Raw genomic sequence first — 17851 nt, 5'->3', positions numbered from 1 at the left:
AAGTTCATTCTAGCTTTGCTTCAAGTCATACATAAATCTGTACATTTACACACCCTAGACATTAATCATCCAATTAAATACTTTGTTTTAATCTTCTTAGCCCTCTTAAAACAGACTGACATGTTAAAGTGATTAGCCAAGGAAGTTGGTTATTAACCTGTATACCCCAATTTTACTTGACATAGCTCTATCTGACCACAGAGGAAACACCAAACATGAAATGGGTCACTTTCAGGGTAGTGACTCCAAGATAACAATAATCCTCATTTCAGTAGTGACAAACTCTCTTTCAAAGCAAACCCCATATTTGCAGGCATAGAAATGACATATTCTAGAAGTAGCTGGTAATGATCTTACTCTTGTGAATAAATGGTAGGGCAGCATACACCACAATTGCCAAGCATAAACAGTATAACTCACCAAGCTTCAAGTCCTACCATTCCTTTAAATGTGTGCATAAAAAGAATCACTGCATCTGTATCATACTCGTTTACACACTCACTCGTGTAATGACTTCAAATCCTGGTTCTTCCTGCTGATTTATCTTTAGCCCTGGAATAGCATCATTGAGAAAGTCTGCCATTTCTGATGGTGGTCGCCTTTGACTTGAAGGGTCACTTAAACGGAAACTGTCAAAAATATAGTTTGTGACTTTGGAAAATCTTCCCATTGTTACTGTGTATGGATCCTTCTTCAATTTCTGTGTCACAACAAGGAAAACAAGTAAAATACAAAAAGCCTCAGATTATTTGGAATTCTTGTACTCAAAGAAAGCAAAACAACAGGAAGAGTATTGTAGGTCTCAAAGTTATCGAAGCTTCATGTATCAGTAGTTTCATACAGTACATTCATTACATGATTAAAAAAAGATAGCTTAAGTATTAAGATAATACTACTGATTGATCTGCAAGATCGGCTAGCAGTGTGTTCAGTAAACCTGACCTATGTATAAAAGTGGATCAGATCTACTGTTTACTTTCCAGTGATTAATGCCACAAAACGTCTTCCTTATGCCTAGCTTCTCTAGCTTCATAGAGAAAACACATCTTGAATCATCATGTACTCTACTAGGAATCTCACACAAAACTTGACTTGACAACCAAGTACAGAAACTAATGTAATTCACTCATGAAGATTTTCTTTAATTAAACAAATCAGTGGGTCAAAACTCCAGCCTCATTCAAGTCACTGGAAATTTTGCTGCTGACTTGCACAAGTCCACAAACCCCACCAAATGATAAGCAGTTTTAACATAAAAAAAAGCAACCCTCTTTTAGGCAATATTGTGCTCTTTGCTGCTGTATTTCCAGCATCCCTTCAAAACTGTCAGAAAAAATCAAAGAAGAGAACATTTAGTCAAGAAAAAATTAAAAAATTCTAATTAATACATTTTGGTAACTTCTAAAATTTTTTCCTTCGTCCTCTTTCTATAACTATCTGTATGCAGATGTATAGAATCACAGACAACACTAACTAATAGGACTGAGATAGCACCACAGGGAAGTTAAGAAATTATTAGAACATGGAGAACAACTTATAAGTAAGTGTACTTTCTATAGTTTGCATTTGTTGTAGGATACAATCAATGCTTCTACAATGGCAATGATTCCAGGAATATTTGTGCGACATGGTAGGGTGGGTTTTTTTAATAAATGTCTTCAGAATAAAAAAATCAAAGATAATACATACTTGTAATAAGCCATATGATGGTTCATCAAACAGATTTTCAAAAGACTGAGACAGAGACTTGTTCTGAGAATTCACAAGAAGAATCCATTTATCCTGTGGAGATCTGCAATGAAATTAAAAAAGGGTTTCTATAAGTACTACCAGTTTTTCCTGAAAACGTTTTTAGAACATTTATCGTTTTTTGAAGTCACATTTCAGGTTTTGTGCGAGGAAAGCAGGTTTGATGCAAGATTACTCTTAGTTCTTGGCACAAGTTCAAAAGCTAACACACTACAAAATGAGACTTTCGTTTTTCACAAGATTAGTCATCATCATATTCATTCCAAATTGTACTCTTTCATTCTTTGAAAAATCACGATGCTTTTGAGAAATTTTTGAGAAATTACTCTGGAAAATAACTTTTGTCACCGACATGTAAACAAGGTTTTTTTCAACTATAGTTTTCTATTTTTGACAATGTACAAAAAAAAGAGGTGATACAGGAAAGGAAATTTAGTGAGACACGGTCAGCCTCACATATATGCTGAAACTCCTTTAACGTAACAGACAACATGAAAAGAGCCCATGTCACCATATACAATTAAGAAATCCTTTCTACCAGTTAGTAAATCTTACATTAAGGCACCCTGTAAAACATTACACAAAGGAATACAAACTGCTTTTCAATGTATGAAAGCACATCAACAATTTCTAAACAACAGTATTACAATAGCTACTGTCAGAATAATTCTAAGACTCACACTGATAGGAGCTTAAAAACCACCACAGCCATTGTATTGTGAAACAGAACCATCTCAGTACAGCCCTGCAAATGTGTTTTGTGTAGACTCCAAAAACTAAATGAAAACAAACCTGATTTGGCCTAACTCAGTGTATTTGTACACTCTTGTTCTTCAATATGGTATTTGCTTCTCTGACAGGCTTGCACAGGCAGATGAAAATGATAACAACAAAAAGACAGTGGAACCATGGTGCTCCTAGTATTTAATCTGTTCTTTTGCTCTCACATTCCACCCCCCCACAACATCCCATCTTCTCCCCTCCTCCGGCACAGATACCCCATCAATTCATTAACCAGCTCCTGAATCACCAATTTACAGCTCCACACGTGAGAGATGAGAGAACAGCTCAGAAGCCCGGCTGACATTCAAGCCTCAGAGTTGGTAGCCAGAGAGAGGAAAGCCAAGCACTTTGCCATCTGACTCTAATCCACCACACAGACTTACATTTATAAAATACCTCTCTATTGCTCTCTCCCAAAGTTTAAATCCACTATTTCCACTTTGAAAGAAAAATTATTTTTATTTTTATTAGTACCTGCATCATCCACCCTGTTATTAAAGTCAAAGATAAGAACTTTAATAAGCCTTATCTCTCTCCCATTCCAACAGGACAGGACACTGTTAACACTGACGGATATGAAATGCAACAAGAGATCTCATTTTGAGACAGCCAGACACCACAGTCATAGTTCTGAGGCACCAACGGTTAATGAAGCTCAACTGGCTTTTGCTAAGCAGCAGCACAGGGGCAAAGGCTGAGTCATGTATTATGTTTTCCTTAACTGAAAGAACAAAAACTTTGTACCATATCTCCATTTTAATTAAACATTTTCTCCGGACAGCCAGTTGGGTATCAACAGCTACTTGGATAATGTTCAAAACAAATTTGAGCTAGGCACTTTATTAAACACTTACTCATAATACTGCAAGTTAGAAAGTGTCATCCCTGCATGCGGTGTTTTCTCAATATTAGACTAGTGCCACCAAACTAGGAAGTACATAATCTTTAAAGCAACATATTACAAATATTTTGTTCAAGTTTAGTCACTTCACACACACTGATTTCAGCAATGATGTGACATTTTATAAGGAACAGTGTTAGAGAACGGCAAAACACTCCTGAGGTAATAGGAACAGAGGAAGAAAATACCTACAAAAGGTATTTTAGAGAAAAGCTAAACTTTCTGCCTTAACATCAATATCCCATATATTATAAACTAGAGGTTGGGATAACAAGTAATTATGCTGCCAAGTATTTGCTTACGGCATCCAGAAAGCCGAGTAAACATCTTTTCCTAAAAGAGGTTGGGGGCTTAGATACATCATGTACTAAAGCATAAATAATCATTAGGAAACAAGAGAAACAGAGACTGAAGCCTGCCATTTCCACAACTTATGTGGTATATTTGTTCTTTTCTCTTTCCTTAAAAAAAAAAAAAATCATTGTAATTCATGACTAGACCACAGAAAATAATTTGGTGCCAGAAGCAGAACTTCACTGGAAGAGAGGAATTTAAGTAACAAAACTAAAACTGGAAGTTCCTGCTCAGCTCAATGCTTAACTTCATTCAAATTTAATTTCCATAGCTGCCTCAGCTTTTTGCTTTAAAGTTCCCAAAGTATCTGCTGTTGCATTCGTCAATGCTTAGAACTGTTCGAGGTGGCAATACTAAGCAGCTCAGCACGTCCTGAATGCTTGAACATCACCTCAAGTTTCCCTGTCTTACCTTAGCAGGGAACTCCATCTCACAAGCATTCCTGGACACCCCAGGGCACAGCTGCTGGGTCAGACTGCACAAACCCTACGCCACTACTTTCTTTTAAAATCAGACACAAAGGACTTGACTGTCTCTTCATACAGTTTCTTCCCTCCCTGGCAGCTACTGTTTTGCACTGTCCCAAGAGGAGTGTCCACATCACCTGGCAAGAGGCTACAAAGGACAATAACTAAGAATCCACTGGGTCAAATAAGGGAAGAATGTTAAGTGCCCATTCACTCACCGAAGACTATCTGAAAGAGACAGTGTTTGAAACGAACCAAAATCACTACCTGTTTCATTTTCATTCAGTGACTCATCAATAAGGATTAATTCTACATAGCAATGTGGAATATAATTTTTTGCAGCACATGACTCAAAACTGGAAATAATGCCTGTTAGTTACACAAACTGTCTAACATTGTGTGCAGTAACAAACTGACAACCAAATGCTGGACAGAACCTAGATGTCTGACTTATAGGAGCTTAGGTGTCCAGCTTTGTAAAATGGTTTCAGGTGTTCTGGTATGTTAGTTTAGATTCCTGGGGTTTGTTTTGTTTGTTTGTTTTTTAAAAAAAACTTTCAACCATGAAGTCAAAAGATACAAAAAACTTCCTGAATATGAAAAGACAAAATAACTTGTTACATAGCAGAGCAGTATCTTGTAAATATTTTATGCCTTTGAGCAAAAAATATTAAATATAAAATAAGCTTAGTTCAGGTGTCTCAACATTAAATACATGGAACTCCACCAAAACTAATGCAAGTATAACTCCAGATCTGTAGTTGCAGTACTGCATTTTAATTATCAACTTTTCTGTTGCTTATTGTTTTTTATGTATACATATGTGTATACACACACACATATATATATTCAATAATAAGCTCTTTAAATAGTGGCACTTAAACCCAGCAGCATGAACTCAGTTTTAAATTGCTTTTGTTAAAGCCTCAAATGGACTAACTGGAAAGAAGGCATAAGGGAAAATCTTCATCTAAAATTTTAGTTTCTATTTGATAGTTAATCACAAGAACAAAGTTTTGATTAAGTCAATGCAAACCAGTTTGCTACACTGGCAAATGCACTCACTAGGCCTACTTAAAACTTGGTCCTGCTCATTAAGTACATGTTAGAAAATTTGAAATACACTGCTACAGCACACAGGCAATAGACCATATTAGATAGAGTATAAAGCTTTCAGTGACTCACCATACAACACAAGTGTTTTTCCAATGTTTGCTACATAGGTTGCCTCAAAAACCTGCCCTAGCCTACCAGCAACTAGTTGGAAGATATCCACAAATAAGTAAACAAAGAGCAGTATGCTCAAAAAGGAACAATTTCCTTGGGGGGGAAGGGGAGGGAGGCAGGAGGATGGCAGGACAACAATATTCCCCTGCGCCTGCAGAAGTACGGAAATTAGAAAATGAAATGAAAGAAGGTTTAAGGAAGAACTCAAAGTGGATGGAGAGGAAAAAACTCAGGATTTAAGATGAAGTTGTCATCCAGGATCTCCTAATCTACAGTTGTACAGAGAATATTCTTATTTACAACTTTATCTTGTCCCCCTAATAGCCTCTCCTTTGGTCTTCTTGATTTTTCCCCTTAAAAAGCTTGCATACAATGCTACAGCCAGTACCATTTCACCAGCTGGTCACACTGACTATGCTACCTTCTCCAAGCAGCTGACAATTTCTGATTATCAACACTACGTCTTGACACTTTCAAAACCTTTCATAAATCAGTTCAATGAATATACAACTCATGTCCTATTGGATAGCTCTCCAGCCTAACAGTATTACTGAGCAATAGCCTTCCCTACTTGTCAAAGGCAACTCTGACCTCGTTGATGCTACCAACGTGAGAAGAGCCCTCTATAAGGATTCCCACAGACATTTCACTGTCCACCTTCAAATCTGTCAGAATATTATGTTGGAAGTGATAGAAAAACACTTTTGAAAACAGAATACCTGTTACATTGACATTACACCTGTTACAGGTGTACCTGTTACACTTCACTGTTTCTTCATGCTCTACCTACTCTTATTTACCCTGTTGCCTTCTTAAATTATACTTATGCCTACATGTTGAGAGCAGAACATTTTATTTTATTCTGCATTTATGCTATGACCAAAAAGGCTTTTATCCAAGTAAAAAACATGGAGGTAACACAATATAAATACACAACAAAACCCAAGTATTTAACACCATGATAGGGTCTAACTATGCTTACATTCAGAAAGTTGATTTGAAGAGTAAGGATCAAGTGTGAAACATTCCCCACAGCAAGAAGTTACAGGGGAACAGAATTCTGGGGGGAAACTTTGTATATACAAATTGATTTAGTTGTCAGTACCATAAGTTACCTCACAAACTGATGTCAACACTCAGATATTTCGCATAAAGTAGAAGATCTCAAATTTTAACACAAATTATCCTATTTAATAGAAGTGGTTCATGAAGAAGGATTTAACTATACACTGAGCGTTCATGAGAAGCTTCTGTACCCACTAGAGGGAGCTACTGAGGTATTACGGAGCTAGTAACGCTTTAACAGATTCTAAATTAGTTTGTAAATCGATCCAACAATTTTAAGACTTCAGCCTGCGTTCCGAATGTGTATGTGAAATCATGGTTTCAGTCCCCTTGAAAATTGATTCTACTAATAAAAAAGGGAGGAGAAAATACATCAGGAAGCATTAATCTGAAATTCATTACAGAATTAAAAAAGTAAACCAATAATCCATATTTTAAAGCAGAACTAAGTTGTCTGATACTTACTCATTCAGCACAACGTGCTTTTCAAGGCATTTAATCAATAGTTTGCTATCTCCATGATGAAAGTGAAGAGCTGGAAGCTTGACGTCATCCTTCAGACAGAACACCAAATAAGACCATCCCATGCCTTCTTTGTTTTGTTTGATTGATTTAAGATCTGCCAAACTGAACAGGAACGACCACTTGCTTTCTCCATTTGCATGAGTTGTAGCATCTTAAAAACAAAATTACCACACAATTTTAGTTTGAATTCCAGTGTTAGCAATTACAAATGCATCATAATTGTCACTGTTCCTAAAAAACAAAGCCAAAACACAAAACCCAGCATTGGTTCTGACAATAAGATGTGTACTGTAACTACTATTTCTGGATTTCTCTCTGTGCCTCCTCATCTTCTACAGACTTCTAAAATAATGAGCCAGTCCATCAGACTGCTCCCCTAAAGCTGTTTATAAAGTTTATAAAAGTGATCCAGCAGTTAAATGTACAACCACTGTATTAAATTCCAGCAGCAAGCTGAATCCCACCAGCATCTCCACCACATAGTACTACTTACTCAAACTAAACGTGATATACATTACAATACTGTATGCTATATATTGCACACAGTATTAGCCACGTGTTGTAAGACTGCTACCAAAGGAAGGGAGAAGGAATTGAAAATCTCCCCACCCAGTCCTCTCTCCCCTACTGTGCAAGTATATATACACTCTGCACAAGACTGGACACATTCAAAGAGAAGGGGTTAAATTTTACTTTACCAGAGGACACAAAATTGCCAGCATGCCTGGAGGAAATCTGGCACACCCCCTGGCCTGCCCCCATCAAATTACAGCAACTGGAAATAAGTAAGAAGCAGCAAAAAGCATAGTCCAAGTCAGGTGTGCTCACTGACACTCACTTTGGATGAAGATGTACTCTGATGCCTGAAGATGAAAAATCAATACAGACTACTGACATAATAAACCATCCTATGCCTGACAGAGATGCTGGTTTCAGCTTTATACCTTGCTAGCACTAAAAGCTCCTCTCAAACACAGTATTCTAGGAGCAAGGACCATGCTTTACCCAAAAATATTCATAATCTTAAGTCCAAACCTTGCACTCATACATGACATCGATGACATTTAAAACCATCACAGATATGGTGAAACAAGCATAACGGTCCCCAGTTATAGGGTGAGAAATAATACAGGGAAAACAAGTATTATAAAGAAAAATACTACAGGAGAATCAGAGAAAAAAAAGATTACTTGAGAATCACTGCTCTTTCTCCCCCACTTTTTTTTTTTTTTACAATGTATCTACTGAGACACTACAAAAAAAGACGTAGCTATAAAATTATTTTGCCAAAGTAAAAAAGATGCATGTACCACATAAATGTACATTCCATCTCCCCCTGCTGTTGCAGTATGGAAAGGCATTTGAGTAGTAAACCACATATTTTTTCATTTTCCTTTCTAACACGACATCTAGTTCAAATTCCATTTGTTTGAAAGAATGTGGGAGCCCAATGCAGATAAAACTGCTACATCATCTAATGATCGTCACAGCAAGAAGTTAGATTTAACAATTATTTTCAATACAGTTCTCTAGCAATTTAAAGAAAAAATTAGATTGGAGGCAGACAGCAGCTATTCCACTGTGAATTTTTTCCACACTCAGAGATTCACCTCAACCACAAACGACTCCCAGCTTTTCAATTCCTAATAAAATCCATTTTCCTGTATGTAAAAGGCAATTCTTCAGTTACAAGTTACCATAAAGAAAAAAACAAAACAAAAAAACCCACACTTATTTTTTTAAGTACCTCCATTTGAATGAGGTTTCTTTTTAAAAGAGACTGTGGTGACCATGTCCCATTCTGCTTCATAACTACTTGGACGGTCTGCTCCTCGGGAACATTTTTCTTTAGGAGTTTGAGTCCACTCCACAACAGAACTGGAATCCTGAGGGAAAAGAAGTGACTATCAAAAAACACAAGGCATGAAAATTGAGCTAGTTTCTCAGACTCAACAAGAATAAGCAGCATCTTTATTTTCACAGATTAAAAGAATCTGTAGCATTAATATCCTAAGAAACATAATACAGTTCAACACAGGAAATTTGGACTTATGACTAAGACTAAGAAACGAGGTTTTACTTAATAAATTCAACATGGTACTAAAATATCCTAGCCTTTCTTCCAGACTCTATCAACATAACAAACTTTTTATTTAAATGTAAAACTTAAACCTTTCTTCTTTAGTCACATCCTCTTCATACTGCTTAAATACCACATATCACTGGATCTTGGAACCTCCATAGACTTCTATTTTTATTTTGCATTAGAACAGACCTCTCTGTTTTGAGTCTAATTATGAAGAGTCAATCACCAGACTACAACATCGTACATGCAGGGGGACCGGTGACCATGATACACTCATTTGGTCTTTACTATTTGTACAGATAGTCCCCCTCTTTTATATATGAACCAAGTAAAAACTAAATACAGTTACCTACACATGTATCCCAGTAACCTGAACTGGGCTGTAGTCCACAAATATGATTCCTACATGTAGCTATGAATACCAATGATAATCGCAGAAATAGATTTTGCTTCCAGTTATGAGATCATCTACGCATAAGTTAACACAAAATAAAATCTCTGGAGAAACAGAATGAAGAACACTGATAACTAACAAACATACCTTTCCAGCACAGAGGATATTGGAAGTATCCGAAGTATCATCCAGTGGTCTCCAGTCTACTATTACTTCATTTTCCTACAATACAAACAATCATAAAAAAAACCAATATTACACAATAAAGTACATATCCCTCTTTACTCATGGTATGATTATGGTGCAACTTGCACGTATATATATAAATGATGCAGACAACATCAAACGTTATGTGATGTTTGTTCATTTATGAAATACTATACTTAAAAAGACATTTAAGATGTGCCAAAACACGTTATGTGCTTCACCAACAAATATACGAAGTTTCCATAACTGTATTATGCAAATACCTTTTCTATGACACGTAGTACTCCTGGTATTAAGCTGTCCTGGTCATCATTTTTTCCGCAGGGTGAATGAATGAAAACTCCTTCTTGCTCATATACAACCTATAACAAAGCCAGTAATGAAATAAAACCCAAGATTTTAAAATTGTTTCTCTCTCCTGTGGTACTCATTATCATCTTGACTCACCTACATAAGTTGAAGTGAACACCTCTACCTTGTTAGGGTTTGTGTTACCTTTCCTTCCTCCCCACCACCAAGATCTGAGTCTTTCACTTACTTAAATCAAGAAACAAAGGAAAAGGGAACTTGCTAAATTTACTCTCTTAGCAATATACCAACTATTATTACTTTACCAGTAAATCACAAAAAATGCATTCAATACCTACTCTTTTTCAAAATCAGCAGGCAGAGGTTCATATGGAAATACTACACAGCTTTTGAAACATTAAAAGGTCTTCTTACATAGTCTGCCTTTCCCCCACTTGCCATTTAAGCATGTTGAAATTATAACCTTAATTTAAATGGACGGTCTAGTGCACAAAAGATGAACTCCACAGAAATAAAAAATTGCAGCCTTAGATGAAATAATGGCCCAATCCTACATGCAGGGTGAATGAATGGTAAAGGTTCCATTTCAAAGGTAGAATATATGACAGTCAGATAAGAGAGACCTGTAGGAGTACATGCTGCCCACGTAACTTTTGCATTTCAGCATTTACAAAACTCTTCACAGTCTTCTGATCATGCTTTTAAAAAAAAAAAAAAAAATCAGAGAATCCTTGTCTGTCAAAATTCAGCAGGCTCTTCAAAGCTACATGCTATACATACTCTTAAAAGCTCTATAAACAATGTAAACAGGTTCTGTTTTAAACAACTCTCTAAAAGAAGAGTGAAAAGTCCCTAATATATCAACCTTCGATTTTGTGGAAGTGAAATACATCAAACAGTAACAGTAATTTTTTATAACCATGTTAATTTTCAATCCAAGCTGTGAACACTGCCTTAAGAAATACATATTTTTAAGGCAAAACCTAGTAATTCTTCACTAATCAGCGAGAGATATTATATTTCTTTGGTACTAAAATATCAGTATCTCTTTCTCAATTTACTCGTTTGCCAGATTTTTTTAAATCATCACATTTGCAGTCAGGCCACTAAACCAAAAGTTTAGGTGTATAAGCTTAACTACCCAGACAAGAATACAGAGTTTAAAAATAGCAGTAAAACTCAGTTAACTCATCCTTTCTGTTGTAGATTTATTTCTTAATTTTCTCTTCACTTCACACAAGCAAGAAATTTCTGAAGTGTACTGTTTAATCACAGAAATATCACTTGGAAGAGACCTCTAGAGGTCACTTAGTATAATCTCCCTCTTGAAGCATTATTAACATCAAGTTGCCTTTCAAATATTGGAAACCTTCTTTCCTCTTCTCTATTACAGCTTTTTCTCTCTTCTATCAAAAAAGATCCTCCCTCTATTTCTACCAAATACCTGTTTTTAAATTCAGTCTCTGTTTAAACAAGGCAACTTTGGAATTTATTTACATTTTACCTTCTAGCTATTTGAACCTGATCTATCACAACTAGTCAGAAGTATGAACCAAAGTGATCAATCACTGGGACAGCTGTTCCAGGAAAAAAGCCAACACTATTTGTATCTGAGTTACACTGGCAGAAGTGCATTTCTGCCAATAATGTTAGTAAGTGTCACAAAGCATACCTTCTCAGTCTAGGAGGTATGCAATTTAATAATTGTTTTTATTATTTTCCATCCATTAATCTCTCAGAAGGCCAAACGCTTCCTTTCGTGGGAAAAGAAAACGCATTCCCAATGCCACAGTTGTCATGCAACTGAAAAATTTTACATTGCTCTGCATAACAGATCCAGCTCCCTGCCCTGTGCTCTACCAAAACAGGCAATAAAATCAAAGAAGTGAGAACATGCTCATAAGTTTGGAAGATATCTGTAAAACAGAGGACTTCTCACAATGCAGCTTATTTCCCTCCTTGAGAGAAAAACTTCTCCAACTTTGAAAAGCCAGAAGGCCAAGCTACTGGGATTTATTCTTATCCAATAAGAGGTGCAATCTTGTATTTATTTTTTCCAACTGTTACCAAATAGTTAATATTAAAAAATTGCACTGTTTAAGCTCATTTATATCACTGAAGATATCACACACAGATGGGAGTCTAGAAGATACAATAATGTAACTAATTTGAAGAAAGATAGGGCATTCATCTTACAAAATATTATCTAGGAAGTGCTTTAACAGCTTATCCCACTGCAAAACATTTTGGAAGTTACCATCCTTGAATTATCTGAAATATTGAGCTGCTCTATTTAGCATTACTTTGTAAGATAACTACTTAACTGAATTTGAATAAGCTGATTTTGAGAATACGATTTTATAGTGGTAGCACCTGAAGATTAGCTACACTGGGCAGCTGTATTTCACGCAATGTTCTTAGCATGCTGAAAATTCAAAAATGCTAAGTATTCTTATACTACCTTACAGTAAAAAATGTAGTTTGTGATAGATTTTTTTCTGATATTACAGCACTGGCAAGCTATTCGTCAATTCAAAGAAGGAAAGTAACGTTAAATTACACATAAAAGTAATAAATATTAAGGAAAGTATCAAGTTGAAAGACACTATACCAATAGTTAGATTTGCATTAAAAACCCCATCCATTGGTAGACAACTGCTATAACACTAGCTCAACCCTGCACACCATGTGGCCCACAAAGGTATTTGCTCAGTGCCTCCGCAGCCCAACAATCAGGGAAACATCTGGTCATCAGCACACATGGACCTCTTAAGCAGCCAGGAAAACAGACATTTCAAAACCAGGCAATAGCAGCACATGCTGCCACTTGCCTAAACAGCAGGTTACTGCAGAACATGTAAGATGAGTACCTTGAAATAAGATGTAGAAGAACAGACAGCAAATGTTGGAGGACAATCAGAATCATTAAAGCACTAAGGACCTGTGTAAGGTCCTTACACACCTGTGTAAGGTGTGCAGGCAAAATGTACGTAGTGAGATCCTGGTACGTACGGAGATAGTAGAAGGAACTAGACACAAGCAGGGCAGGATAATGAGCCCGTTGTCCCCTTATTAGCAGTTAAAGTAACTATAACCCCCCCAAACCCAACCAAAACCTGCACTGGTATTACCTGTCAAGACCCCCTGCATAGGAAAGCAACCCAATCTCCTTTAAATCTTGACAACTTTTTGGCTTCAGTGAAAGGTATATGATCTAGAATGGCCTCATTATCCACTGTGTGAAAAAATTCAAGATTTTTAAGAACATAATCTGTTCAGTTAGTTGATTATGCTTCTTGTAATACAAAGACAGAAAAACAAGCTACTGGCTTGCCTTGGTTTTGTACTATTCATTATTGTACATATTTCATCATGGTTGCTTTTTCAAAGGTGAGAAGTAGGTGGAGTCAAGCTCAATCTTTCACTTCCTTTTCATATGATTAGAGTCATCACTATTCCTCTAAGTCTACACAATATTAATAAGCCCATCATGGAAAGAGACAAGTTCATGTTAATAAGTGCACATCACAGGTTAACTGGAGAAGTCAACATGTCCCTAGGATTTTAATCAAAGCCCAAAGGTAATCCTCACCCCAATATTACAGCCCTTCCACTCATCCACCCAGTAAGAAACCTGTGCTCTGCACCATCAGCCAACTGGTCATGGAAACAGAACCGCAGGGAAGAAAAGCAGCATATGCTGCTTAGATGCTTGAGGCCAAAAAAGTTGTCCAGCCATGAAAGGCCTAAATGCAGATTTAAACAACAGTAGTTTTGTTTTCTTCTACACCTATTTGCAAACATCTGTTAACTGTCCACAGAGATGCATGTTCCTCAGGTTAGACGTTATTACACACATGACAGCCAGACCCTGCTGGTCCCACAACAAAAACACAAATGAGAAAAAGAACAGGAGAGTGTTTGTCAAAAGCACACACCAACACAACCAAAGCTAATGAAGACGTAATGTGACAGGAGCTAAACAACTTTGAAAATTACTTGATTTCAAACAAATTTTCATTCTGTCTTGTAGCTGCACATATATCAGAATTACTCAAAGGTTTTTCAGACATCTCACTAGCTTAAAAGCTAGTTCTATGCAAAACAGTTTCCAGATATATCTATCTATGGTATCCTTAAGTTTCTTGAATGCTTCAAATCATAAGCATGACTACCTAAGGAAACTTAACACTGGAAAAGCACTCAGTTGGCAACTTTCTTCTATAAAGAAATGATGGAGAAAGTAGAAAAAAAAAGAAATTTGTACGATTTAAGTATTACTTTTTAGTAACCTCAAAATTTCAAGTTTCAAATAATATGTACCTGCGAAGCTTACGTTCATAGGTCTTTCCTGCTTGTCAAGCATGACTTAAACCACATTTATTTTTCCAATTCTATAGAATGAAAACTAGACCCATTGCCTATTTGATTCAGAATCCTACCAAAAGCTAAAAATCGATGCAAGAGTTTCCAAACACTACTAAGCCACCTTGACCTGTTTTGTTTTTTTTCCATAGGTGCTACAGAAGTCTAAGGCAAATTCACAATTCGTTCTAATCAGTCCTTAAAAGCACTGTGCTGCACAGAGACTGCAGCTACTGTATCTGATATACTGACAGAGGGTCTGTAAAAACAGGGAACCACAGCACAAAATTCAGGAAAGCTGCACAAAGGAATAGTTGTCTACCTACCTACTATAAAAAACAGAGAGAAGCGGCAGGATGTAGGCTCAGTTTACATGTCATGGCATATGCTAGTTAAGGTTCTGGAAAACTGTTCAAGTATTTATATTCCACATCCAGCAGAAAATAACTTTCTGAAGTCCCATTTGTTGTCCCAGTAACATGTTCTGAGAAATAAATTATATCCTTCTTAATACTGTAAGGACACAGCATGAACAACTCGTATCTCCAGCTTATTATGCTGCTTACAATGAGCAGTCAACAGGCAATGTTTGTAGCTTCTTATTGCCAGAGACATACATGAGCAGAAGGCCTTCAGCATACTACATGAACAATTACAACATATGCCAGAACACAAGCAAAGTTTTGGGATTAAATGTTTGCCATTTGATGGCAATTTACAGCCCTGTGCTACCAGCTAGTGAAAGACAACACTGCACCCAAAGACAATAAGGCGTAGGGAACAAAAAAGGAGAGCTAGGATCTGGGGCTACCACAGAACAGGGTGGTCCTCCTCACCCATGTATCCTCAGCCTGCCCTCCCTCACCCTGCCTGTGCTGGGCACCTAAGTACTAGCTGATGTCATGTGCACTGATCATTCATACCTTATACTCTCGCTCTTACCTCTGTCACACACCAACAACTTGCCAAACGCAGGACATTAGAGAATGGAGAAGCACTGCAACTCTTCCAGCTAGTTAGCTAGTCCCATCTTTCAGATGCTTCATACTCTCTCCCTGTGTTCTTATCCAACTCACTCTCCTTCTCCTGCCAGAGAGTACAGCTCAGGGCCAGCATCGTTCTGCCAAGATGCTATCCAGCTTCTCATGACAAATGCAGCTTGCAGCACTTACACAGTGCATCAGCCACTGCTCTGGGGTCATTAAGTAATTATGGCACTGTGCAAATCCTGATTCTAACAACTTTTCAATAGCAGTTACTTCATTTTTGCCTCATGTTAGAGAATCAGGTAAAGGACCTCACTGTGGATTCAACAGTTGAAGCAGCAAACAGGCGTGCTCACAAGAAGTGACTAGGTAAGAAAGTCTGAATGTTCCACAGACTACAAATTAAGGAAAAATGGGTCTGTCTGCAAATATTAACAACAGATATAGCAGCTATGCAGCATCTTATTTTCAGATTCTGACAGAAGGTAAACAGAACAAAAGATGCAACACAGTAAGGAAACAACTACAGGGCAATAAAAGAAATTCAATTTAGGCAATGGTTGTCCTGAGAGACCTTATATCCACAAAAGAAACTATCTTAGTTGAGAGCTGTGCTTTAAGTTAGAAGAAATATAACTCAATTTAAAAATCTGCATTATGCTGCTTTAATTTCCATCTCCCTCTTCGGAATAGCTGAGGTTCCCCCAGAGCTTATTCATACATCCACTGCTAAACTGTCACTGGGCACATCAAAGTACCTACTACATCAATAGTCTGCTTTCAATGACCAGATACCAGCACATTTGAGTGCTCTGCAAAGCATCAAGCTAACATTACTTGACCAACGTGATCTTCTGCTCCACAGAAGATAACCTACAACTTCTGGCATTTGAATTTTAATAAAAATATAAAGCCATACTCTTATGTATCTTTTGTTTGCTGAGCCTATGGCTCAACCTTTTTCTTAAGACAGTAAAATTTTACACCCTGCCAGTCTTAAGAGTCTTACAAACACCATGTTTCTAAGCAGGGGTGGGGTGGGGTGTGGAATCCCACAAATATTGTTCATGTTGTGAGAAATATGAGAAAGCTCACAACATCGGGAACCACGTATCATAAGAAAGGTTTCCTGCTTGACAACAGTAAGTTTTTCAAGTTCTGCGTTAGGTGCACCGAAGATTTCTTGAACACAAAGTATTTCTGCTACTTATGCAACAATAGCGGGGTACCAGCAAAAATACAAGTCTATTCAGGGTTCCAACAGTAAGAGCTTGAGGTGGTAGCACACTATTTCTACTGTGTACGCTTCTGCAAGAGAAATCCTTAATGAAAAGAAAACAAAGAATATACAGACATTTCAGAATTATCAGTGAACTGCTTTACATTCAAGCATAATGAAACCTCAACTAAATTCAAAAGAGGCAAAGCCAGGTAAAGGCTTCTGTTCACAAAGAAAACCTATGAAGTACAATATATTCAGAAAGGACTTCTAGTTGCTGAACTGAAGCTTAAAGCTTTCAGAGCTTAAAGCTCTGAAGCTTTAACTTCAAGAGCAAGGGCACACACAAGTGAAAAATAACTTCTCTGAAAGCCCATGTGCCCGTCGGTAATTTGAGAAAGGTCTAACAGCCCATGTGCTGAAGATACTCTGAACTCCAAGAGCATAAAACAAAAATCGTTACTGTCTTTAGGCCAGCTGTTATAATAGCCTATACACCAAAAGACTAAAACTGAAGTTTGTACTTCTCACCATACACAACTTTTTACCTCATTTTCTAACATGGTTTTCTGTTATAAGGGTGAGTCTTGAGTCAGTTCTCTGAAATAAGGAAAAGAAACTACTATTTGCTAAGGAACAAAAAGAGAGAAAATACACCTGCTTTCACACATAAAGTCAAAAGCACTGAAAACGAAAGACCTTACTGCCAAGCTACGTGAAGAAAAAACTGGCAACTCTAAGAAAGGGCAAAAAACTGAAGCTCACGCTGGTCTAGTGCAGACAGTCATTAATAAAGAATGAGTCACGATTCCAGAACTCAACAGCATTAACTTGAGTTTTCTAGGACAGAGTTGACCGTATGGAGAAAAACACTGAAAAAAACCTTCTGAGATATGAGACAGTAAGAAAAAACAAATAAGACAAAAATACAAGTAAAGTAGTAATTACAGTTACATGAGGTAACCAAATTTGTAATTCATATCCCACTAACGTATGGAGCAGAAACCAGAGACAATATGAAATAGCCAAGTTGTGAATCCCCTGATATTAATGACGTCTAGGAAATTTTTAAAAAATGTGATAGAGAAGGGGAAGGCAAACAGGGTAAAAATATAATGGAAACCACAACCTTATATGGTTTGCTGAAACAAGATTTCATGAAAGCTGAGACAACGCAGGCTATCCTAGCTGCTTAATATATTGCCATGTGCATT

The 17851-nt window shown here is 37.0% G+C and overlaps 1 protein-coding gene across 2 annotated transcripts in view; it reads right to left on the bottom strand.

The window, feature by feature from the left end:
• Positions 1-17851, bottom strand: part of TBC1D15 (TBC1 domain family member 15) — a 37248-nt gene that overhangs the window by 16931 nt on the left and 2466 nt on the right. The window contains exons 2-7 of one of the 2 annotated variants that reach the window (XM_075495669.1): positions 10022-10120; positions 9699-9773; positions 8819-8975; positions 7012-7222; positions 1690-1792; positions 503-700 (exon numbers count right to left, since the gene is read on the bottom strand). In XM_075495669.1, the coding sequence (XP_075351784.1) occupies positions 503-700; positions 1690-1792; positions 7012-7222; positions 8819-8975; positions 9699-9773; positions 10022-10120 (843 nt within the window). The remainder of the gene's footprint in view (positions 1-502; positions 701-1689; positions 1793-7011; positions 7223-8818; positions 8976-9698; positions 9774-10021; positions 10121-17851) is intronic. The other variant, XM_075495677.1, reaches the window with a different exon arrangement.

Source organism: Mycteria americana, chromosome 1, assembly GCF_035582795.1.
Source record: "Mycteria americana isolate JAX WOST 10 ecotype Jacksonville Zoo and Gardens chromosome 1, USCA_MyAme_1.0, whole genome shotgun sequence".
NCBI classification, from domain to species: domain Eukaryota; kingdom Metazoa; phylum Chordata; class Aves; order Ciconiiformes; family Ciconiidae; genus Mycteria; species Mycteria americana.
Note: the sequence above shows the minus strand (reverse complement) of the source record. Positions and strands in the feature narration are given on the sequence as shown.